This window comes from Arctopsyche grandis, chromosome 8, assembly GCF_051622035.1.
Source record: "Arctopsyche grandis isolate Sample6627 chromosome 8, ASM5162203v2, whole genome shotgun sequence".
NCBI lineage: Eukaryota > Metazoa > Arthropoda > Insecta > Trichoptera > Hydropsychidae > Arctopsyche > Arctopsyche grandis.
Window position 1 is genome coordinate 12,388,336 of NC_135362.1, and position 26,629 is coordinate 12,414,964.

The following is a 26,629-nucleotide window of genomic DNA, read 5'->3' on the forward strand; positions in this document are numbered from 1 at the left end:
GACAGATTCTCGTGCTTTGAAATTTTTAAATATACTTTGCGTCGACTGAAAAATAAAAGCAATTGAAGCTAGAGCTGTTACGAAAGTTCGTACATCTGCAGAGCGCAACTTTTATGTAAATGTCAATTCAGGTCAAGTCTATATATCTGCAACTGACAAATTTCCTTTGGAAATAAATACGCTTAAATGTGTATATTATGTGTACATAGGATGAAAAGCTTCTCAACAACTTAAATTTTCCGAAACTTAGTTTCTAATATTTAAGAGGGGACCGTTTGGCCATACATACGTATGTATGTTGCGTATACATATGTATGTACATATATGAACGTAAATAAAATATATGGTTATATTTTATAATTATTAATATTTATTTCTCACAGGCTAATGGCGAATGCTCACGGTAACGAATTCCGGTTTTCCCGAAAAATACTACTGGAATTAATGGAGGGCCTTTGTTTCCGTTCCAGGTATTCGACATATTGTGGAGTGATCCTCAACCCGGCGAGGGCTGCATACCTAATGCCCTAAGAGGGGCCGGAACTTATTTTGGACCGGATGTTACGAAAAAATTCCTCAAGAAACATCGCCTCATGTTCTTGGTGCGGTCGCACGAATGCAAACCCGGCGGTTACGAAATTCTACACAACAACAAAGTAAGCTATGTCCCCACAATTCATTACTTAATAACTCATTTTAAAAGCACTTTCATTTAAATTGGTTTATAAATTGTATGAAAAATACCAAAACACTGATATATGTATATATATGTACCTATATATTTGCTGTAGACCGCAATAATGTACATTTGTACAATTCAGACAGCAACAGAGCCAATTGGATACATTTTCTACACTACGAGTAGGGCTTCCAAGTCGGTTTAAACCGAAACAGAAAAGCTGGCTTTTTGTCCATTTATCAAAAAACCGAAAACCGGCTTTTTTGGCTCGATCAACCGGTTTTCTTTAATTTATGTTTTTTCCTCAAAACTAAAAATTATGAATTTCAAATGTATATATAAAAGATCAAAATAAATGTGCGGTTTTGAGATTTAGTAAGGAACGAAGACCAGGTGTTAAACCAATAAAATATTATTGAAAGTAGTTTCAATAACCTATACAAGTTAATCGAAATACGATTTTTCTAAGTGGAATTTTATTTAATTCTCATATAAAGACAATTTAATATATTATCCCTATTAATTCAATTCAGATTCGTGTAAATACGAGTGGCGTACACTGCTATACGCTCATAAATAAATAATGTTTTTTTAGAGGTTTGTATTTCGAATTGCCTCTCTTGTACACTATTTTCAACAGTCAATTTAACGGTTGACATCTGGTTTGTGCTTTGTTTATTTTTTTATTTTATTGTGAATAGATTTACGCCAAAACAACGCGTAAATTTATTGCAAAAAAGTTAGCGAAACTTCCATTTTACGGTTGTAAATTGGCCTCCAAGATCGTGTGGTTTAACACCTTCGGACTATTTTTTGTGGAGATATGTGAAATCGCTTGTCTACGCTAGTAAACCAGAGACAATAGACGACTTGGAAGCCTTTGCCACATTATTGCCGATATATGGCCCCAGCTGTTCGAAAAAATGGTTGAAAATTGTAAGAAACAGTTTACGCTTTATTCGAACCAGCCCATATGCCCGGTACCATATTTAAAAACTAATGGCATAACATCGATCACGCATCGAATTCTATTTTTTTACATATTGCAACTTTTACCAAAAACCATTTGTTAAAACATCAACGGGCACAACACCACGTCATATTAATTACGTAATTGAATCAAATTATTCATAATTTTAACTAACATAGCTCAACCTGTTATGTAAATAATCAGTTTAATCAAATCGCGTGTGAATTATGTATGTATTTACATATGTATGCTACACATCAGACTTGTTGCATGTAAATGTTGTTACATATTAACAAATTAAATTTAACAATGCAACAACTGTAATCAACTATTATATTACATAATATAAATGAATGAATATACTCTTTGTGATAAGGCTGAAAAGTCGTCGCCTTAAATTATTCGAAAGCTCGTCTTGACCTGATGAGAAAATAATGAAGTTATCTCGTCTAAACTCCCAGGATATTTAACGTCCATAATTACACTACATTTTGCTTCGCGCTATTTTATTATTACAAATTGAAAAATTTACATCTTAAATGAAATATTCCATTAGACAACAAATACTTTCTCAATTTGTATAACATTCTTATTGCACACACCAGAATCGTAAAACTCCATTAAATAAGAAATCGATTTTTCTCTTGTCCATGAACAACTTCAGATGTTCGACATGACATAAACGTAACATCGCGTGACTATTCCTATAAACAATACAAGTATTTTATTTCCACAATAGTACGTAAATTCTTAACACATACCTATCGTACCGACCCTAATGAATCATTGAACCGGACAAATTACAACCAAACTCATTGAAAATTTTAATTAATCCAATATACACTAGCATGTATACCTATGTTCATATAAAAGGTCTGGATATGTTTGCCCACCTGCCTTTCTCTGGCACATGCAATATCTACTATCCCTTCTTTCTACCGATCCCCACCTACATATAAGTGCTGTTGCCGCCAGAAAGGCGTACGTTACACCCAGGTACATCTAATTTAATTAATTTCATAGAAAGCACGACATCGCGTATACTATCGAAGGTCTACCTATCTCTTTGCCCAACCCCCATAGCCTCCCACGCGAGGGGAAGGGGTATCACCTGTACACGTACCTTATTACAAAAAAGCAATTTTTCCCAGTATGGGAATTCGTCGGACAGAACGTCAATCACGTCGCTATCTGACACACTGGCAAACTGATCCATGGTAAATGTAATAAGATAGTCGCCGCTGTCCGTGTTGTCACTGGGGCTGATTAAGAGTCCGGTCCCATTTTACGGGATCTTGACACTTTCATTTGTGAGACCCGACCGTAAATTTGATAAGAGGGTGACGTCTCTTTCATATATGCATGCTTTTTTCGTAGATTTTTTCGATATTATGCCCAAAAATAACCTTTTAAATTTTGTATACCCTATAACGATGCTTCCCTATGGTTGGCGAAGGGTTACAAAAAGCTCAATAAGCAAAAGATCGATCATAATATGTATGTAGTTATATTCAGGCGCGGCTCGTGCATAGGAACTGCGGCGCTGCAGCACCCCCAGAAAAATTACAAAAAAATCGCATTTACAAATTGTATTTAGATATATTTGACATACTCATTATAATAATGATTATGTCAAATATCTAATCATTCTTATTTAAATTATATTCACAAGTTGTAAATGTATACAAATGTGATTTTTTTGTATTTTTTCTGGGGGTGCTGCAGCGCCGCAGTTGCTATGCACGAGCCGCGCCTGGTTATATTATATATTTAAACAAGATTTAAATGTGCTTTTAATTGATAAATAGACAAGGTTTAAATGTGCTTTTAATTGACATGATTATTTTTCGTGTTTTCTTAATGTATTGAAGGCTCTTTCATAGTATGTATTTTCTTGGAAAAATTTTCCTGCATCGAAGAAAAAAATTGAATGGATAAGAAATTATTTCCCGATCAGTGTTCAAATAATGAAAAATAGCCTTTCAAACACAGAAGAATAGTTCACATTACAGATAGTTTTTTGAAAAAAAATATTATATAAGACAACTTTACTCCCTTTTGGTTTTTGTTCTACATAAATAGTCAGTTCTGTAGTCTAAAGCTTTAAAGTGAAAATATTTTAGCTTTAAGTAATCGTGATGAGAATTATATTTTATTTATTTAATTATTTAAACCCAAAGGGCTTGATTTATACATATATGCATATAACATAAATTAGATGTGAAAGATTAATAAAACATTCAAAATAGCAAAAATAAAATAAACATAAGAGAGGAAAAATATAGAAGAAAAATAATGTACGTGAACTCCAGTGGTTAAAGGCATTTTTTCGTGTCATTATTAATTTGTACGATCTTAATAATAAGATCGTACAAATTAATAATGACACGAAAAAATGCCTTTAACCAAATAATTTGACAATTTTCAAATATGGGAATCACCACCATCGATCACGGTTGTCAAACCTATGGCAATACAACGATAAAATACCCCAGGGGGTGAGGCTTGTGAAGGGACGCGTTAGTACGGATTTGGCGTACCAGTATTTTTTGCATATGTAAAACTGACTTAGCCTTAAGGCATTACCACCCCCCGCCCTCTCCTCGTCTATCCTATATCAGCTAAAATCGGAGGTAAGTATATCTATACCTCAAAAGATATTGTCGATAATATCTATACCACATAAGATGAAAGAGCATTTTAAGTTTGGGAAACATTGCCCTTTACTAGTTGAATCCAGCAATATAGCTCGGTGGTTGCGTTAACCACTGAGAAGTTTCCGAGTTCGAGCCCTGGGTTGACCTCGCTTGAAAAGAATTTATTCGGAAGAATTTATATAGTGCTGCTGGTCAGACTTGAATGTTTGTGAATCCAAATCGTATCTAATCAGAATTTTCAAATCTATCTGATTTCATTATTGAAACAGTTCCTCATCAAATTGGCAAAACCATCCCACCTACCATTTGTCACCACTATTTGAATATGATTTCAAATTTATATAGATACATATGTATGTACAAGTTTAATACCATAGGTGTCACTCAAGGGTCAGCCTGTAATGTCGTCATGGTAAAATATAAATTATATTAAATAAAAATGCTGTATGCAATGAATCCCTAGCTTACATAGAACGATCTTTAGCACCGACTCATTACACATTCGCTTTAATAGTTTGACGATTAAAACTGTATTGACGAAACATTCTCATTTAAAGAACTCTCTATAACTATTGAAATAAACTCGCATAAAAAGCTTGTAAAAAAGATGGATGCCTCATAATGTCTACCCCTAACTGGGATCTATTTTATTATATGTACATTATTGTGTATACTTTTATCCTATAATAATAAATTGTTTTTCCTCTTATCCAGGTCATAACTATATTCTCGGCGTCGAACTACTACGAGATCGGATCAAACAAAGGCGCTTATCTCAAACTGGTTGGACCCCAACTGGACACACACTTCGTCCAATACACGGCAGCCATCTCCAAAACTAAGAGACTAACATTCAGGCAAAGAATCGGCTTAGTGGAGACTTCGGCCATGAGAGAACTCATGGCTCACATCCTGGAGAGCAAACTGGAGTTGGAAACTCACTTCAGAAGCTACGACAGAGATAGTGATGGTGAGTGAAACAAACAACAAAAAAAAAGATATATAGTTTTTATACCGAGCCGTTAATCTCTTTGTACTTAAAATGATTTATTTCGACTGTGACACGCCATTTGTAATGCGTCGGATGAATACGATCCCAAAAGAAAGTTTTCGGAAGAGATAAGCTGTAGAGAGAAATTCGATAATTGCCTCATTAGTTCAAAGTGTCGATAGACATTTTGCTTTAAGCTTCGTATCATTGTCATTTGTTCGATTGTACATTTATAGTTACACTGCCGTATAATTTTAATATAAAATGTTCAATTTAAATTGGAAAATTCTTCAACCAAACCTTTTCCAGTATAATAACGTATGTCATTAATTTCACAGGGTATGCTAATGTTTAGCTTAGCTTTAATATACATATATAAATGGGTATGGGATATCGTTATACCCTCATCGTAAAATTGAGCTTGCAGCGAGGACTGGATTTTCAAGATTGTACAAGTACTATAGCACAGTATTAACCCATTGAAAATATATTTACTTTGCATAATTAAAGTTTGAAAAAGCTTTTTGAAGTTCCAGTTTACAAAGAGGCTAAAACGTGTGCACACGTCGTTAAGCCAACACTTTTCGATCTCATTAATTTTAAAATACAAACTCCCCACAAACTAACCTGTAGGGGGTTAGATAACGCTTTTAATTGGAAAATACTGTCTTAGGTACTTTCGAAGTGGGAAAACTCTCTTAAGTTTCACGTCTTCGTCATTCGTGCAAAGTAAAAACATATGTATATGTATGTAGTATTTGCTCAATACTTGTAAAGTTTTTTTTTATATCAGTACAGCTCAAGCCGGCAACTGCACGTACACGGTAGTATGAAAAATATTATTTGGTACATTCTATATGAACACATTCATATGTTCCGTAATGTGTATGCGACGTATTCGAAACAGCAGTTAGCGACACGATCTACATATTCATACTATACAGCAGTACACGTCACCGAAACTTATTAAGCAGAACCGGCTTTCTTTGGAAATGTTCGTGTATGGCGTGACGTCATAGTGGCAAATACACCCGTACAAATGAAAGTGTTTCCATGTTCTTATGAGTATTTTCTGAAACGACATATAGGGACAATATTGACTCGATGGTAGAATGCTAAATATGAGCGAAAACACACTGAATGGTACGTGGTTCGTGTTTTTTGTAGATACTTTTAAACATGCGAAAAAACACAGCACCTCTATCCTATATATGTACATGGTACATAGTCCCAAAAATCACCCCCCGGAGTGTTTTCGGTGATATTTTATCCTTGTATTTATCCTTGCTTGACAGTGATCGATAACGGTGAATCTATTTGAAGAAATGTAGAATAAACATATGCACTTTGCACGTGCAACTATACCCGAATTCGGTTTGGGGAACTCCCACTGTCACAACGGGGAACCAAGCACATAGCGTTCCATACCACTCAGTGTGTTTTTGCCCTATTGGGCCTTTTGACGTAAGCAAATTGACTGGAAATTTGAATTGATATAAATAGTTTCAAATTTATTTGAAGAAATTTATGTTTTGGTCCGAAAACTATGATTAGTTGAATGAAAAGAAAATAGGTTAGGGCACAAATATTATTGCCACAAATAAGTATAAAAATCATATTCCGTTTCAATTAATTTTACGGTAGGAAGAAAAATACGCGATTCAAATTGGTCACCTGTGGTGTTCTGACCAATAGAAATAACGTATTTAGAAGTTCATTAATCGAGTACTATGTATAGTTTAAGGTTCGTTTATACCAGTATAGCTCAAGCTGGAACATTCTATTGTATATAGACACATTCATATTTTCCGTAATGTGTATGTGTCGTATTCGATACAGCAATAACCGACACAATCTATTCATACTATACAGCAATACATGCCACCGAATCGTACCAAGCAGAATCGATTTTCTTTGAAAATCACTTATGACGTGACGTCGTAGTAGCGAGTGCACCCGTACTAAAGAAAGATGTTCCCATGAGCATATGAATTTTTTTTTAAACGTCATATTGTGACAATATTGACTCAACAATACTACGCAAGCAATATTGTGCCATATCGTCGCGCTCTGTAAATTATATGTAAGCCGATTTTACCTTTCACTCGTTCAAAATAAGTATTAACCTGCCGTAAACAGGCGGCGCTGTATAGTATAAATAGAAGAAGTCTTCTTCGTGCAGTGTTGGATAATATATGTATAAATGGACCTTAATTCTTAATATATGTACATACATACATATGTACATATGTATGTAAGTATTTTCAAATCGTATCCAATCGTAATCGTAAGACAAAATGACGGACAACTTAAATTAAATTTACCTAAATGGTGACGAGTGTTTCAATAATACTAATCAATTGATAAGCCGTTATCCATTTGATGACAATGAGTTAATAACAACTGTTCCGACGGATGATAATTGGTTCCGGCTAAATGGTACATACATGACGAGCTCCACATCCAATGTCAATATTGTTCTGTCGTTTGCATGTGTCGTATAGATATGTACATATGTACATGTGACCATTGTCTGAAAGCTCTCTCCTGTACCTTTTCATTAGATTCCTGAAAAACTTTATACGATTTGACAACATATGTGTAGATATTAGAACCCAATAGTCCTAAGCCTTCAATCGGAGAAATCAGCTTAAATGTTCTCAGTACAGATTTAATTTCAGCTTTGTTACCGTCTGGGTTCTTATCGATTGATTCAAATGTGGTATATACGATCGGTTGCACATGCTTGAAACATTTTCAAACTGAAAAACAAAATCGGAAAACTTGACACTTAAATTTAAATTTAAATTAAATTTAATACACATAGCCTGCAAAGCTCGTATCAATGAAAACTTAATCACCTAAATGTAAATCTGTATACTTCATTACAGTTAAATGTCCGTTTATATGATACAGCACTGCACGTTAACACCTTGGCACAACACCGCACGGAAACGACTACTTCTATTCATACTATACCCCATACCGCACTGCACGTTTTCAGCACGTTCAAGTTTGTTTCGGACGAGTTCAAGGCAAAATCGGCTTACATATACATACATTACAAAGAGCGACAATACGACGCAATATTGCTTGCTTCGTATCGTCGAGTCAATATTGTCACATTATGACCTTACGTGAATACTTCCAAAGAAAGCCAGTTCTGCTTAATACGATTCGGTGGCATGTACTGCTGTATAGTATGAATAGATTGTATCGGTTATTTCGGTTTCAATAACGTCACATATACATTACGGAACATATGAATGTGTCCATATAGAATGTACTAAATAATATTTAATTAATTTAATAATTTTCGTACTGCTATTTGCGTGCAGTTTCCGGCTTTAGCTGTACTGGTACAAACGAACCTTAAACTATACATAGTACTCGATTAATGAACTTCTAAATACTTTATTTCTATTGGTCAGAACATCTCAGGTGACCAACTTGAATCGCGTATTTTTCTTCCTACTGCAAAATTACCTGAAACGGAATATAATTTGTATATTGTTTTTATTGCAATCATATTTGTGCCCTAAATTATTTTCTCTTCATTCAACTAATCATAGTTTTCGGATCAAAACTTAAACTTCTAATAAATTTGAAACTATTTATATCAATTCAAACTTCAACTCATTTTGTATACGTCTAGGGCGTGCTTTGTTTAGTACAAATAATGGCATATCATATACATACATTACCCCCATGACATATGTACGTCACCCCAACAAAAATATATCATACTTAACCCATGTCATCTCAAATTAAACAGCCTTGTACTTCATCAGGATATGTATCAATAGAATAAATCTGCCGTTATTTCAAGTAAAAACTTTTAATAATAATAGATAGGGGAGAGTGTTGTACCTGTGGACAATTTTCGCTTTTTCACTCATAGCTCAGCAACTTTATTGTTTTATGCAAACTTTTTGATGTCATTAGATAGGTTGAATATTCAAGATTAAAATTAAAAAAGAAAAATTAATGATAGCATAACAGTTTTTTTATTTTTTGCAAAAATAATACAGACAAAAAATTGTCCAAAGGTTCAACACTATATTGAACCTATGTATGTACAGTGTATGTTGTACCTTTGGACAGATATGATAATTTATACAAAGTAAACTATTTCATCCAATATTGAAATTCTCAAGGTCTACATTTAATTCCAACTGTGATTTGAGTCTCCCAGACTGGCCTACCACTCGAAGAGGAGGCAATTTCCCAGAAATTTCCTCTTGACAAATATTATAAATTTTGTCATCGACCACAAGAAATCTGTTTGTCGATATTTTCTTATAATACTTAAATTAAAATATCATTTTCGATTGGATTATTCATAACTTCAGCAACATAAAACTTGAAAGTCTTTTTGGTTGTTAATTTCACAAGAACCTCTAACCTTAACCTCTGGACGCGTCCAGAGGTACAACCAAATAAATGTCAAAAGGTACAACAAAACGAAATATTCAACTAATATTAAATTCCACTTCTTTCTGGTTACGTTTTAACACATATATCGTCGTTACCAAATAGTTAAATAACCACTATACAAAACTAAATGCATATCTTCAATCTTGTATGAAAAGTTATTTTAATAAATATGAAAAAAACAAACAGTTCGTTGGTAAATATTTACTTTTGGGTCCCAAATAACGAAATTCTCGAAAAAACTCGAATCTGGCAGCGCGCGGCACCAAAAGGTGGATTGAATGTTGCCAATATTCGATGTTCATAATTCCCTAGAACATTGTGTAGCAAAAATATTTTCCCCGACCGAAATAAAGTAATTGTCCACAGGTACATTCGTCCATAGGTACACCACTCTCCCCTACTGTTCGCGAGTCAAATGTCGACTTAACAACTATTACTTTTCACTGCCTTAAACTAAATTCTCACTGCTAATAAACTAACTTTAACCGAATTACCTATTTAAATTAAAGGCGAGTCTCAAATTTCAACTCGCTGCACCCCATGCGGTTCCGAAGCCACAGGCTCCCAATAGACGCCAGGAACGTTTTGGATTTAATTTGATAGAATCTAATACTTAAATGAAGCTATCGTCTTCGGCACAATCCTAAGTTGGATGAACTTGTCTACATATTCGATCGAACGTAGTCTTCGGCAAGTTTCAGCGGACGTTCAGTGGTATTTATGCGACCTGCATGAATATTAATGTTAAGGGAGTCCACCGCGTTTCGGTGTCACAAGATGTAGAACACAATATGAATATTCAATTTGCAGGGTTGTTGTGTGGACTGTGCCAGGAGATACGGGCACCATTCTGCATTCTCTTTTGTAAGGTTTTGTTTGACGTTTTTTTTCGTGCATAGTCCGCGGAAAGTTAAGCGGCTTTGTGGAAATCGAGTAACACTTGCATTATGATCGATACTGTATAGTATACTCTGTTCTGATTAATGCCGTGCAGCTTTTATGGCTCCGTGTATTAATAAACGTAGGTCGATTTCCTGGAAGTATTATGAAAGCCTAATATTTTCACAATACTTGTATGTATGTATGTACATATGTATGGTACAAGTTCTATAAAATTGTAAATCCAATCATGAAATGCATCGTCTTTTCACTAATATACTTACATGCATATGTACATACACATATATATACTACAAATAATGGATAATTAAATGTAGAGCATCGTTGCTAAAATTAAATTTTTGACCTTTGTTTGAGTTTCTCATGTACAAAGTATGTATTTACTTGCAAATTGCTTCAATTTAGCTTTATTACATGAACGTATGCACTTTTGCAAAGGGCCCAACCCATATTAATAAATACATCAAGCTATGAACATACTCATATTTTAATATAAACTAATAGTCAACTTCATTTAATTAAAAAATAATCGGTTTATCAATTTCATATACATATCATCATTATCATTATTTATAGCCATTCGCCATCCACTGCTGGATGACGACCTCTCTAACACGCTTTCATTCGTCTTTGATTATTATATGATTATATGTATGTAAATCTCACACATTTTTCGAATTTCAAATCTATCCATCTAACCTGTGGCCTTCTTTGCAGCCATTTTCATTCTCTTGTGTATCATTCGAGCACTTATTTCATCCGTTCTTCTAGCTACATCACCCAACCATTGCCATTTCAATCTCTTTACTCTCAATCTCTCACCACTATATGTCAAAAAGTACCTTTGTCATACTTTTCACCAACATATTCCGTAATATATCTCTCCTTGTTATACCAAGGACATTTTTACATTCTCTCGAGATCTATTGTCCATTATTCTAGTTACGTGACCCAACCAAAAGTACATATATGTATATATGTATGTACATACAATGTACATATTAATATTAGGGTAAATCGAATGCAGCAAATTTTAGAATTTGGAAACAGCTTCAGTCGGGAAAGACGTCCTCTATCATGAGAAATCCGTAAAAAAATAATATAAAAATTCTAAAAACTTTTTGAACTTTTATGTTTATGACAATCATAATTTTTACTCATTTTCGATGGTATTTTTTAATTAAAGCACCCCTTATGAAAAAAATCTGAAACTTTATCGCGCATACCTCAAACGCTAGTATTAATCCTTAATTTTCTCCGATACATTATCAATGTGCCTTAAATATCGTTATTTACGTCTACTATTTACGGATGTAATATTATTATTTCCAAATAAACTGAAAGAAATCTGCAGAAGTATTATTGTAAGTGAATTAAATTTTTTACGAGCGTATTGGGACTGTTTTAGATATATAAATTTTAATGAAAAATAAATACGTAGCACGAAATATAAAATCGGTCACTTACATTCATAATTAGTGATAGCGTGTTTTAACGATATTGATTGATTTTCTAGAGTCTGCGTCTTTCAAAGTGAATTTACATAGTATATGTACATATGAACTCTATCCCAAGCAGATATATTTACCTTTGCAAATACGTAACATGTATGTATGTACATAAAAACACTCGATTATCCCAAAAATTGCTCAAAATACCGAACATAATCGCTTAATTATTATATACATGTTCGAATTTCAAAACACGCCATTTTCGAAATTTACATTGATGTCCAACGCTTTGACGCAATTAGTCAAAGGCCCATTTATTAAGCCCGACAGTGTAGCGGCACCAAAGTGCCTCAATTGAAGTGACAACACAAAGTCACTCCAATATTCAAATGTAATATACAAAATACACAGACTAATTGATTTATTGTACAAAATTTTAAAATGAAAATATGCGAGATCGATAGAGTAAATATGTATGTATGTATGCACATATATAGAGGGATACTGGGTGGAGTGTTGCCATTGATTGAATTTGTAACCATTTAGTTATAAATTTGCGAGCCCATCGACGCACATAATCTAATCAAGAAGCACTTCGATGCCGTATATTTTACAGCTGGTGTGTGTGTGAAGTCACTTAGACGGTTAATGCGATTTTTAATTTCAATTACGCACCCCGGGCGTCTAAAAGTCGCCGTTAAGCAAATTTCGAATATGTTGATTATAATATAATTTGACACGCTTTACAAATTCGGGCAAATAAAATGGCGTATGTTGTTTGTCGTCGAACATTTCAAAATCTTAATTGGCCGGAATGATTAAAAGCAGCCGATGTGGATTCGCTTTAATGGCCACTCACAAAGGCTCAAAACCTCACCAGTATCGCTTGATTGAAAGCTGTTAAATTTCTTTTGTGAACTCGGCGAACTTCTGTGATATGCCTAAATTAACTTTCAATCGATCGATGAGTCGTTATACATATGTATATATACATATACGTACATATGTATATATACATACATACATAGGATTCGCATAAAACGATTTTTTTAGTTTAACTATATAATGTACTAGCTGTATTACCCGGCTTCGCTCAGTGTTTATAATATAAACCGCTTAAACATGACTAAGCTAATTTAATTAAAAAAAAAAAAAAATTAAAAATTTAAAAAAAAAATTTAAAAAAAAATTTAAAAAAAAATTTAAAAAAAAATCAAAAAAAAATTTTTAAAAAATCAAAAAAAAAAATCATTTTTTTTTTGCCTTCTAGGGCTTCGCCCTCGGCACCCCCCTGAGCCTTTGCCTTCTAGGGCTTCGCCCCTCCACGCCCCATGAGCAATTGCCGTTTAGGGCTTCGCCCCCATGATCAGTTGCCTTTTAGGGCTTCGCCCCTCCGCGCCCCCATGATTCAAAGCCGTCTAGGGCTTCGCCCCCCTTAGTTAATGCCTTTTAGGGCTTCGCCCCCCGCGCCCCCAAGATTAATTGCCGTTTAGGGCTTCGCCCCCCTTAGTAAATGCCTTTTAGGGCTTCGCCCCTCCGCACCCCCATGATTAAATGCCGTCTAGGGCTTCGCCCCCCCTAGTTAATGCCTTTTAGGGCTTCGCCCCCCGCGCCCCCAAGATTAATTGCCGTTTAGGGCTTCGCCCCCCTTAGTAAATGCCTTTTAGGGCTTCGCCCCTCCGCACCCCCATGATTAAATGCCGTCTAGGGCTTCGCCCCCCCTAGTTAATGCCTTTTAGGGCTTCGCCCCTCCGCGCCCCCATGATTAACTGCCGCTTAGGGCTTCGCCCCCCTTAACTAATGCCTTTTGGGGCTTTGCCCCTCCGCACCCTCATGATAAAATGCCGTCTAGGGCTTCGCCCCCATGATCAGTTGCCGATAAGGGCTTCGCCCCTCCACGTCCCCATGGTTAAATGCCGTCTAGGGCTTCGCCCCCATGATCAGTTGCCTTTTAGGGCTTCGCCCCTCCACGTCCCCATGGTTAATTGCCGTCTAGGGCTTCGCCCCCATGATCAGTTGCCGATAAGGGCTTCGCCCCTCCACGTCCCCATGGTTAAATGCCGTCTAGGGCTTCGCCCCCATGATCAGTTGCCTTTTTGGGCTTCGCCCCTCCGCGCCCCCATGATTAACTGCCGTTTAGGGCTTCGCCGCCCTTAACTAATGCCTTTTGGGGCTTCGCCCCTCCGCACCCTCATGATTAAATGCCGTTTAGGGCTTCGCCCCCATGATCAGTTGCCGATAAGGGCTTCGCCCCTCCACGTCCCCATGGTTAATTGCCGTCTAGGGCTTCGCCCCCATTATCAGTTGCCTTTTAGGGCTTCGCCCCTCCGCGCCCCTATTATTAAATGCCGTTTAGGGCTTCGCCCCCCTTAGTTAATGCCTTTTAGGGCTTCGCCCCTCCTCGCCCCCATTATTAAATGCCGTTTAGGGCTTCGCCCCCCTTAACTAATGCCTTTTGGGGCTTCGCCCCTCCGCACCCTCATGATTAAATGCCGCCTAGGGCTTCGCCCCCCTTAGTTAATGCCTATTAGGGCTTCGCCACTCCGCGCCCTCATGATTAAATGCCCTCAAGGGCTTCGCCCCCATGATCAGTTGCCGTTTAGGGCTTCGCCTCATAAAGCTGCGCCCCATGGGGCTTCGCCCCATGAGGCTGCGCCCCCTTCGGGGCCCCATGCGGCTAAGCTCCATAAGGCGGCGCCCCATAAGGCAGCGCCCCATAAGGCGGCGCCCCATATGGTGGCGCCCCATAAGGCTGCGCCCCATAAGACAGCGCCCCATAAGGCTGCGCCCCATAAGGCGGCGCCCCATAAGGCAGCGCCCCATAAGGCGGCGCCCCATGAGGCTGCGCCCCCTTTGGGGCCCAATGAGGCTGCACCCCCTTCGGGGCCCCATGAGGCTGCGCCCCCTTTGGGGCCCCATGGGGCTGCGCCCCCTTTGGGGCCCCATGGGGCTGCGCCCCATGAGGCTGCGCCCCCTTCGGGGCCGCATGCGGCTAAGCTCCATAAGGCGGCGCCCCATAAGACTGCGCCCCATAAGACAGCGCCCCAAAAGGCTACGCCCCATGAGGCTGCGCCCCCTTTGGGGCCCCATGGGGCTGCGCCCCATGAGGCTGCGCCCCCTTGCGCCCCCTTCGGGGCCCCATGTGGCTAAGCTCCATAAGGCGGCGCCCCATAAGGCGGCGCCCCATAAGGCTGCGCCCCATAAGACAGCGCCCCATTAGGCTGCGCCCCATAAGGTTGCGCCCCATAAGGTTGCGCCCCATAAGGCTGCGGCCGATAAGGCTGTGCCCCATAAAGCTGCGCCCCCTTTTGGGCCCCATGGGGCTGCGCCTCATGAGGCTGCGTCCCCCCGGGCCCCCTTCGGGGCCCCACGGGGCTGCGCCCCTTGTGGCGCCCCTGGCGGGGCCCCATGAAGCTACTCGCCTTGCGCCCCCGCGGGGGTGAATCCATTGAAACGAAAAAAACAAATCGGCGCCCATGGATCGAAAAAAAAAAATCGAATCACGTGTTCGATGACGTCACCGATCTACGGACGATGACGACGACGACGACCAAGGATATTTACATACATACAAAGTCTCTTTCCAAATTATAGATTAGATTATATTGCTATACGTGTGTATACTTTTATACTACACTTAACAGAATTGTAACTTACATACTTACAAAAAACCCTTAAAATACTTTTAAAAAATTGAAATAAATAGGGTGTTTGGGTTAATTTACTAAAAGGAGGAGTATGAGACTGTATAATGTGTAGCATGGACGTGTAAATGGGTTCCTAGATTGGAGTGAAAGACGCAGCGAGTAGTAGTGGTAGAGGTAGATTGTTGCTGTTCCGTTGACGAACTAGCTTTGAATGAATCTACGGAGCAGATCCGCCGAATATTTATACACAACGTGTACAAAGATGATTGGTCGATGGGTCGCGAGACCTTATTGGTTGTTGATTACGGCGAGGCCTTTTTGGCGCGAACGCAGGATCAGGTGATCAGTGCTTGTAAATCAGTGGTCGAGGAGCACCAATCACCTAAACTATACGTTACAAAATTTTTATTTATTTATTTATTTATTCTAAACAGACCATTGTGGCATAACAGGAATTCCTAAAGCGCCACAATGGTCAAAAAATTTAAATTTAAATTGATTAATATTTAAATTGTTCCATACAAAAAACTTATCAAATGGATTCTTATCTTATTTTTACGGTAAAGGCAAATATTGTAACGTTGATTTTATTAATTTTGGTAAATAAAAAAATATATAAAACTTTTGGTTATTAAAACTATTCCACACAAGCTACTTAAGATCCAAGCCGATTATTGTAAAATCAAAATTAAACTTTTAGATATGTACATAATATTACTTTCATTACATGACAAATGAAAAGTGCAAGCAACTAACGAACATGATAGATCCAAGCTGTCGTTTATTTTATTGTCATATTGCATCATATAGAAATAACAGGTATCCGCAGTTCTATTTCATGACCATAAAATTATATATTAAAATAAAAATATGTATAATTAAAAATAGAGTTTAAAAAAGAAAAAAGAAAGATCAATGGAAAATGAAATTAAAAAAAAGTCATACAATTCGAATACGTCTCATTTTTTTTTTTATTCTTTATTATATTTTCCCATGATAGAATTATGGTTTACTTCTGAGCGACACCTTCGGTACTAACAAACATATATATAAATGTATAGGTTATAAATTTGAAATCATATTCAAATAGTGGGTAGGATGGTTTTGCCAATTTGATAATGAACCGTTTCAACAATTAAATTAAATGTATTGGCATAATATGATAGGAAACGATCGACTTGGAATCACAAATATCCAAGTCTGATCAGCAAATTATTTTCAATCGCGGTCAACTCAAGGCTTGGCGTTTAGCATTAACGCAACCACCGAGCTATATTTCTGGCTGATGAATTGAATTACACATAAGGAATCTAAAACAAAAACCTGCAATCATTAAATCACTCTACCCTTGTCATTTGTATTATATAATTTCTACAGATGAACAATTGCATCATTATTGTTGATCTTATTGAGAATGGGAGTCAATAATTCGTTGTATTTGTGATTCTGTTGACAGCATTGACTACATATTTACTATTCAATTAGTATCGTCATTGGCAATCCATCCTATTCATTCGAAAGCTTATTGAAAATGTGTAGTTTGATCCTTTCACGCTCGTATATCCGCATCCAGTCAGGAATTGAAGCAATGTGTACATTTTCAATTCATTTCTACATAAAGACCCACATACATACGTACAAGTATATCGGAAACGTGCAATGCTAATATTTCGCATTTGAATTGCTGAAACGTTTGTATATTTTTTTTTATTATTATTTATTCACATTGTGTCCGATATAGAGTACGTTTCACGCCGTGCGATTCATATAATATTCAAACGTCATCGTTTCACATCACCATCATCGAGTGGGCATTTTGCAAAACGACTGCAAAAAAATACCAATAATTTCATCGTGCACGTATGTATATAAAAGTCACTATCGACTTTGCTGAATCACTCCAGCGTTCGTTTTCATTATATAATCGGCCTTTTTGACCTCTTTCAATGCGTATGAATAGTATCCACATACGTACATACATATGTAAATTTATATGATTTTCATTCATCGAATTGTTCAATGGTATGTCACAAATTTTGGAAACAGAGATGGAAATGTTTCGATTTATCAACGCTCATGCATCAATAGCAGATACATTGCATTGTTTTATAACAATTCTAGAAATTATCATCGAGTATGCATGCATGTGTATATAATTTTGTTGGAATTGCCGATTGATATATAAATTTATGAACATTTCCACTCGGATGCCAAAATCCGTCACTTTGCGGAATATCTACCCCTGAAAAGTTATTCATGGGTCGAAAGTCAGTCCAACAAATTCTCCTCAAAAGCTTTTTTCAATGATTTAAATAGACTTTTTGCCTTTTCTTGGATGAATACACTGCTCAATTCGCATCAAAAAGAGCTTTTCTATTTTTCCATTCAAATTATGCATTTCCATAAAAAAATGTTAATGAAAACACAGAAAAAACTCTAAATTTTAAAATATAAATTAAAATGTAAATTTTCTGAAAGCCTTGGCTTCCAAAAATGAAAAATCAGTTTCACATTAAAAATAGTAATAATATCCCATAAGTTTAAACCTTATACAGTTACAAATGTACATAAACATTTACATGTTTATACATAAACCGAAGTAATGTTTGGTATTAGTTTTATTGCTAAATGATTTTCGCTTGCAATCAATAATTAAAAATATTGTAGCGTAGACGTGTAGATGGGTTTCCGAGATCAGATTAAATCATGCATGGTAAAGGTAGTTTTAGTTCTTGACCCGTTGGCCTGCCAGCTCCAAATGAAACACGGACCAAAAGCACCTAATGTTTATACCCCAACATGTAAACTCAACACAGAGAGCTCATTGGTCGATGGGTCGCAAGATCTTATTGGCCGTTGTATACAGCTCGTTCATACGTCGAGGTCTTTTTTGACGCGAACGCGAAATGAAGTGATTAGCTTTAGTAAACCAGTTGTTAACGAGCGCCAATCACCTAATCTCTGCGTTACAATATTCATCATGTTTTAATGTTTCATCGTTATAATGCATGTTAAACAGTAGATGGAAATTTTAATTATTTCAGTGAAGATTTCTGAAAAATTCCCGGTGACCCAGTCCGCTCGAGATATAACGAATTCTCCGCGTATCTTTAACAATAACTCTCAAACTGTCATTTTACGACGGCCGTATAAAGTTTATTGTTAGCACCCCTTTTTATACGCACTTCCGGGGAACAAGCCTCGTTAAAAATGCATGACTTTTCAAGGAAACGATTTAAATATCGATCTCGTCAAAGGAACATCAAAGAAAAGTATCGCAATACCGAAATCGAATGAGGAAATTTTAACCCCTTCGAAACAACCAATATCCGAACGTTGTCGTCGGCTTTGTTTGAATTGTTTAATATATTTGCCGCTTCGTCGGGAAATTTCTTAGAAAATATACGATATTTAGACCGCTTTCGGTTATATAGTTTTTGTTCTACAATAATACCTATAGGAAAATAGAAAATATATATATAATATACGTACACGGAAAAATTCAATTTGAAACGCGTTGATTTCGTTCCGATCAATTTGATTACACTTTATGTATGTAGTTCGAGACGTATAGCTTTTCCATGGATACGTAAAGTTTTCTATTAAAATCTATGAATATATTCATAAGGCTTTAGGTTGTGTAAACTCTGGGAGGAAATTGGATTTAAATTCGACCGTTTCGTGGAAAACCGACGTTAGATTTCCAACTAATCTTACCGGTTCCTCTTCGAATGGCGTATTCGTGCAATATAAATATACCGCGCGGCGGAAATGCGGGCGATTATAAAAACGAAATTTTCGCAATACTGCGAAGATTTTTAATGTTCGAATTTCCACATTCTATTTTTAAAGTCGTCACCTTTTGTAATCATCAAGAGTCGAACCAGTCGTGCAACAAAATATGGTGAAAATAAATTTTGAAAATCAATTAGCCAGCAGCATAGCTCGGTTGTTAGGGCGGTTTCAGACTAGCGTTTTATACGCGCGTATAATCTCGTTTTTTGAAGTGCATGTAGGCGCGTATAGGCGCGTCGTTTTTCATACGCGCAACTCGTATGAGCGTAGACGCGCTTATAAGCTCGTATTATCCATGTTGATACTAAATCACCACTACCGGTTCGGGCGAAAACGCCGGAATAAGCCCGTGTACGCGCGTCCGGTTTTTTGAAGCGCGAAAAGTAGCGCGCGTGTAAGCGCGTATGCTGAAACGACCGTATACGCGCAGAAAAAAACGCTAGTCTGAAACCGCCCTTAAGCTTCTGCTTAGCGTCGTGAGGTGCCGGGTTCAATCCCAGGGCCGGGCCTCGAGTGAAAATGAATTTTTCAGAGTATGCTGCTGGTTAGACCTGGATTTGTGACTCCAGGTTGATCGTTTACTATCAGAGTTTGCCAATTTTCTCTGATGTCATTGTTGAAACGGTTCCCGGTAAAAAATTGGCCAAAAATCCTTCCTATATATACAATATGTCAGCAATAATTTGTGTTTGATTAATGTGCAATAAATAAGTTTGTGTACGATTTGATAGATGTCTCATTGATTTGCGAGTTCTTCAATGTCTCGTAATTCAGTTGCTTATATAATGAAAAATGCTGCAATATTTCTAATTGGCCAGGAAGGCCAAGTTGAAATAATCCAATCTGACGATAGAACTTTGTACATACACGTACCCTTTAATGAAAATTTCGACTTATGTAACCACATATGTAAGCCCTCACGTTCCTACAAATGGCAACAGATAATGGCTACTAATAATCCCTTTCTTAAGCACCCTTTCTTCCACTGCTATGTACTTGCCTATTTCTCGTGCTGTGTCTATACACTCTATTCGCGGTAATTGTTTCAGGTTACATCACAGTAACTGAATGGTGCGCCTCTATGGAAGACGCCACGATGCTGGGTCTACCCTGGAGGATGCTCAGGGACAAGTTGGTGAGAATAGATTCGGAAACAGGACGAGTCCGCTATATGGAGACGTTTGACGGCAGCAACGCGGAACTTATGGTAATTAATTTAAAAGGCACTACCATTATTTAATCACCACATATAACAAAAGCCATCAATTCAGGATATGAGAACTTCAAAGGTCCAAAAACATACAAGTTTGTCCGTTCGTTCGTAAGTCGGGCAACTTAGCTCCTTTGTGTATAAACTTTGAAACCTTTGTTGTTTCCTACCGGCACGTGTTATGAATCAAAAGCGAGACATATTATACATATATGATACGTAAATAATAATAGCTCAATTAATATACATACATACATACATACATACCGTTCTGCTTCATACTGGAGCTTGAAAATGTATGTTTAACACTGGAAATAGTATGAAATTAGTGTTGTATATTGTTTAAGTAATTAGCACACATTGAAGATCCTACTAAAGATAATACAGAGCAGAATTTACTCACGGTGTGAAGAGGCGATTAGCAGAGAGCAGTTTGGGTTCAGACAAGGCTTGTGTACCCGAGAGGCCCTTTTCTGTATGAGAACACTACTCCAAAGATGCAGAGAAGTCCGTAAACCTATGTACATCTGCTTTATAGACTTTAAAAAGGCCTTTGACCGTGTCCAACACGCTCGCCTGATGGAAACATTAAAAAATATTGGCCTGGATGACAGAGATGTCAGATTGCTACGAAATATTTATTGGAATCAGACTGCAGTAGTACGTGTCGATGATCAATTCACTGATGAGATTCCTATAGAACGGGGCGTCAGGCAAGGATGCATCCTATCACCTACTCTTTTTAACACCTACACCGAATCCATCTTCCACGATGCTCTCCAAGAGGCGGAGGGCATCAAGGTGGGCGGCGAGACGATCACCAATATAAGATATGCTGATGACACGGCACTAGTCGCTGAAAATTTAGCAGACCTGCAAAGATCTCTAGACCGTGTACATCAAGAAAACAATCGAAGAGGTCTGCGCATAAATCTAAAGAAGACAAAATTTATGATAGTAGATAGAATGCAAACAGACACCGGGAATCTAACCTTGGATGGAGAGGTGATAGAAAGAGTAAAAAGATTCAAATACTTGGGTACCTGGCTGAATGAAGAGATGGACCCAGATGAAGATCTAAGAATCCGCATCGAGATGGCTAGAACAGCATTTGTAAAAATGAAGGCGGCGCTTACAAACAAGCATCTCAAACTTCATACGCGGTTGAGATTCGCGAAGAGCTACGTCTGGACAGTATTACTACACGGATGTGAGACGTGGACTCTGAAAACCAAGATGATCAGCCGCATTGAAGCTTTTGAGATGTGGGTCTATAGGCGTATGCTGAAGATTCCGTGGACCAAAAAGATATCAAACGAAGCTGTCCTCGGCATGATGGGGAGAGACAGGGAACTTGTTTCTGTCATCAAGCGGAGAAAGATGGAGTACCTCGGACACATGATACGGGGTCCAAAATACGAATTTCTCCGTTTGATAACCATGGGGAAAATAGAAGGAAAAAAATGGATTGGCAGGAAAAAGTTATCTTGGCTTCGAAACATGCGCATGTGGACCGATATGAGCGCCGAAGAGCTGTTCCGAGCCGCTGAAGACCGATGCGGATATATTCAAATAATCGACGAGGTGGTCGCCAACGTCCGGATGCGGACAAGGCATTAACAAGAAGAAGAATTAGCTGTTGAAATAATAACACTGTTCGACAAATGCCGACTTTTTTGGTTCAGAGACGAGATACGATTTTTATTGTAGATCTATGCCCAGTGAACACGAATCTGGTAATAAAAAATGTTAATTGGCTCGAGATTCGGAGATATATGTTTTTTACATCGAGCGATTATTCTATATCTTGGTGTTGTTCGGTCGATGTCTCAAAATCTGTCAATTTTCTGTTCAAAATGAATATTGGAATCTATAGTCGGGTATTTTATCTGTCATTTGCAGTACTTTTCAGCTTTCAAATCTCTCTAAGTAGTCGTCCAGTTCAAATCAAAAGTCAAAAGTACGTATTTTCACTTGGGATTTTTTCCCACTGTTAATACTATTTTATATTGAGTATTTTGTATTGAAACATGATTATTGGGATAGTCTTCTGGCCGCACTATTTTTTGTTTTCGTTTAAAAGTGTTAATTAGAAGTGTGCTGAATTTTAAATCGGTAAAATTACGAGCTAAAAACTCATACTAGTGGAGCACGAGTTTTTAGCTGGTGGATTTAAAAAACACATATATCTCCGAATCTCGAGCCAATCAACATTTTTTATTACCAGATTCGTGTTTACTGGGAATAGATCTACATATAAGAAAAGTCATATCTCATATCTGAACCATTTTTCGTGTCGAACAGTGTAATCAATGACAAAGTCACCACAACTACACAGACACTATCACACTTACACTGAAGTTAAATGATGAAAGTCGTGAAATATCGATAAGGCGCAAAGCAAAGTTGAAATACCCAAGTGAAAGCTTATCGCAATTTACATGTTAATTTCGTCAGGTTGTTCTTTTAACGATTTGTTTGTTGAAATTTAATTAAGGGTCCCTGCAGACGAGCAATAAAAGGTTCGACGGGGCGCAGAGCTTTTATTACCGACGCACTGAAGGGAAGAAAGGGAATGTACTCGTAGATTTCATTTCAGATTTTCAATTGACTTCAGTTCCTTTTTCATCAGTTATTTCATATGGCACGATAGTTTTTCAAAAATAACTGTGTTTATTTTGAGAATAATTTTATCAGGCAACAACTTTATGGACATGAACTTTATGTTTATCAAAATATAAAGAAATCAAACACATACTGACATTTGAACAAAATTTAATATAATACTATCTGATTAAATCAGCTAATATATTGTTAAATTTTGTCATTTTATTTTAAAACAAATAAAAATGTAAATTAACTGTTTAAATTTGCAGAAAGATCCTCAAAAGACTGGCACGTCATCAGTCGTTGAAACCCTTTACAGAAATAAAACTAGCTTAGAAGCTATTTTCAGAATTATTGACAAAGATAATTCAGGTATGATTTTTTTATTTTATTTTAATTAAAACACAAATATTTTTGATTGCAATGCATCAATTCTGTAAATTTTATAGGATATATAACATTAGAGGAATTCTCAGATGCTTGCAATTTGCTCCGGAAGCACATGCCAAATCCATTGACCCAAGAACAACTCGTAGACATTTGCCGCCTGATGGATATCAATAAGGATGGGCTCGTTGATTTGAACGAATTCTTAGAGACATTCAGGCTGGTTGATGCTGGCCAGCAACGCTCCGTCGAGCCCAAGAGTGAGGATATCTGACAACACGCCGACCGCCGTCTCACCACGGCGGTCGACCATAATGATGGTTCAGCTGTAGAATGGATTTCAATTCCGAACGCAGATGATGATTGTGAGAAAAACGATACAAAAGATTCCGTAAAACTAAACGGAGAAGCCCAGCATTCAAAAGACAACAAAGATCAAGACGATAACAAAGGTCACGCTCAGTCGAATGGTAAGAACGGCGAGCATACGGATAAAATCGTAGTTGATGATAAGTAGTATTTATATTTCAATTGTATTGTTAGAGTGTAAGTTGTCAAAATTTAATATCATCCGAAGTCAATTCCATGTCATATTCAAATTCAATTCAAATATACATATATAGACTTTATAATTAATATTATACTCATATTGTGAATTGCATACTCTTAACTGCCATTTTTACAGCTTTTTTCTATGTTTGAAATTGACTATTTTTTTATGAAATTTGTGTAGGGGCCAATTTTTAGTCTAATTTTTTTATGTTCTTTAAAAATAATTCATTCAATATTAATCTCAATCTCAAAAATCTGATTTTTTTTTTTTAAACCTCTTCTTACTTTCACTTATTTGCTCAGAGCTTCGATATGTATGTAAATACATATGTATGAAAGTACATACATATGTATATACATATTGTCACTTATTTTGCTCAATCAATATGAAACTGAAATCTGATTTAATTGTTATAATTATTGTGATAAAATTAATTATCGAATTTACTTTGAAAAAAATATATTATCCTTGAATCAATGATTCAATAATTGTTATTTTTAATATTATAAATATGTACCTTTAAATAAATGGCCATTGAACAAATTTATAAACATAAAATTATTTTAATCAATTGCAATATTTCTTATGCAATTGTGTGTTTTATTATATCCAATATTTTCTTTGTTTTTTTTTTTTTTATATACCTTGAGCGTGATTTCGAATCATTGATGTAAGTTAAAGAATTAATAATGGGGAACAATTTATATTAGCTATTCCTATCGTTAATCATGTATTACATTTATATATTATATATCTATATTAAAATACCTTCTATTATTATGCCAAATTTTAAATTCATCATAATCTGCATATTGCTGAATGTTAAATATTTAAATAAGACCTATTTATCTTCATAGAAGATTTAATTATAAATTTTATATTTATGTGCTTAATATTGATGTACTAAATGTCTATTTCCAGAAATAATTTCTGGACTTTTATATCCTTAAATTTATATCGTGAATAAAACAAAATATAAATGTTTTTAAGTCTTCATATTTTATTATAGACTTTTAATCCGTTAGCAACGAAAAACTAATAAAAATAAATGTTGTATTAATTAAACAAAAAAAAAAAGTATATTTAACTAAAAACTATTATACTGTTATAATCTTAAATCAGAATTATTTCAAATTTTCAATTGAACGATAAACATTTATATTTGCATAAATAGCATTACGCTTACATACTTGTCTTGTAATCAAATTTACTGACCAAATTAAAAGGTACAAACATTGACCAAATATAATTGTCGATAAACATACCAAAATACATATGTATACTTTTAAAGCTGTTTCATGATTCAATATTTGCACATTTTTTGTATAAACTGTAAAGTATTAGAAAATTTTTAATCTACTATTCAAATAAAATGAAAACTACTTTTTATCTAATTAAATTGAATATAAATAAATGTATTCTGTAGGTAATGAACACCCTAATGAGCATTTCAATTTCAAATTTATACATATGGAACTAACAAATATATACATATGGTAATATTTAATCAAATTTATAACTTCTTTTAAAAAAATGCATCCCACTTCAAAAAATTTACTTATTAAATAAATAAAAAATTTCAATTACTAATTAAATGCAAATAAGTACATATATGTATATTCTTCCATACATTTAAACGTATGTATTTGTTAAAAGCAATATTCACACAGAAATGCCTAAAATAGGTATATTACAATTATTATAAGAAGGGAACAATGACTATTGCCTCAAGAGTGTTTTTGAAATTTCTCATAAATATTTTTAAAGGAATATATCAAAAAACATATATTTAAATGAATTTTCACTCTGTGTATTAAAAGTAACACGATAAATTTTAAAACATCGAGAATATGGAATATAAAGCTTTTATAATATATATGTATACATATGTATGTATGTATGTATATACAACATGCCTTAGTTGTATTAAAAGAAAACTAATTTCATATCTTTCTTTATCTAAATTAATAAAATATATTAAATGAGAATTTATATAATCTTGTGTCCAATGTAGTTCACAAATAACACTGTAAATGAATATATATATTATATATAAAAGAAAACATACATACATTAATCTCGGCCTTACAATTGGCGATTTCGTGATCAAAATTTTAGTGTATTCAAAATTTTCAATTTTGCTTTTAGTGTACTTATATTATAGTAAACATATGAGTATTGTGTGTTTGTAAACTTCTTGAACTATAAAGAATTTAAATGTAATTAATTATCAATATATTATGATCATTTTAATCAAACATACATATATACAACCAATTTCACAATTTTCAATTTCAATTTCATCAAATGAGTTTCTTTTTCTTCTCCATATATTATAAATATTA

The 26,629-nt window shown here is 35.8% G+C and overlaps 1 protein-coding gene across 1 annotated transcript in view; it reads left to right on the plus strand.

The window, feature by feature from the left end:
* The window catches only part of rdgC (retinal degeneration C), a 104,777-nt gene that overhangs the window by 67,931 nt on the left and 10,217 nt on the right, over positions 1-26,629 (plus strand). The window contains exons 10-16 of the mRNA XM_077436659.1: positions 471-656; positions 5,021-5,276; positions 20,577-20,722; positions 23,614-23,716; positions 23,794-23,991; positions 24,064-24,230; positions 24,275-24,277. Of these exons, the coding sequence (XP_077292785.1) occupies positions 471-656; positions 5,021-5,276; positions 20,577-20,722; positions 23,614-23,716; positions 23,794-23,991; positions 24,064-24,230; positions 24,275-24,277 (1,059 nt within the window). The remainder of the gene's footprint in view (positions 1-470; positions 657-5,020; positions 5,277-20,576; positions 20,723-23,613; positions 23,717-23,793; positions 23,992-24,063; positions 24,231-24,274; positions 24,278-26,629) is intronic.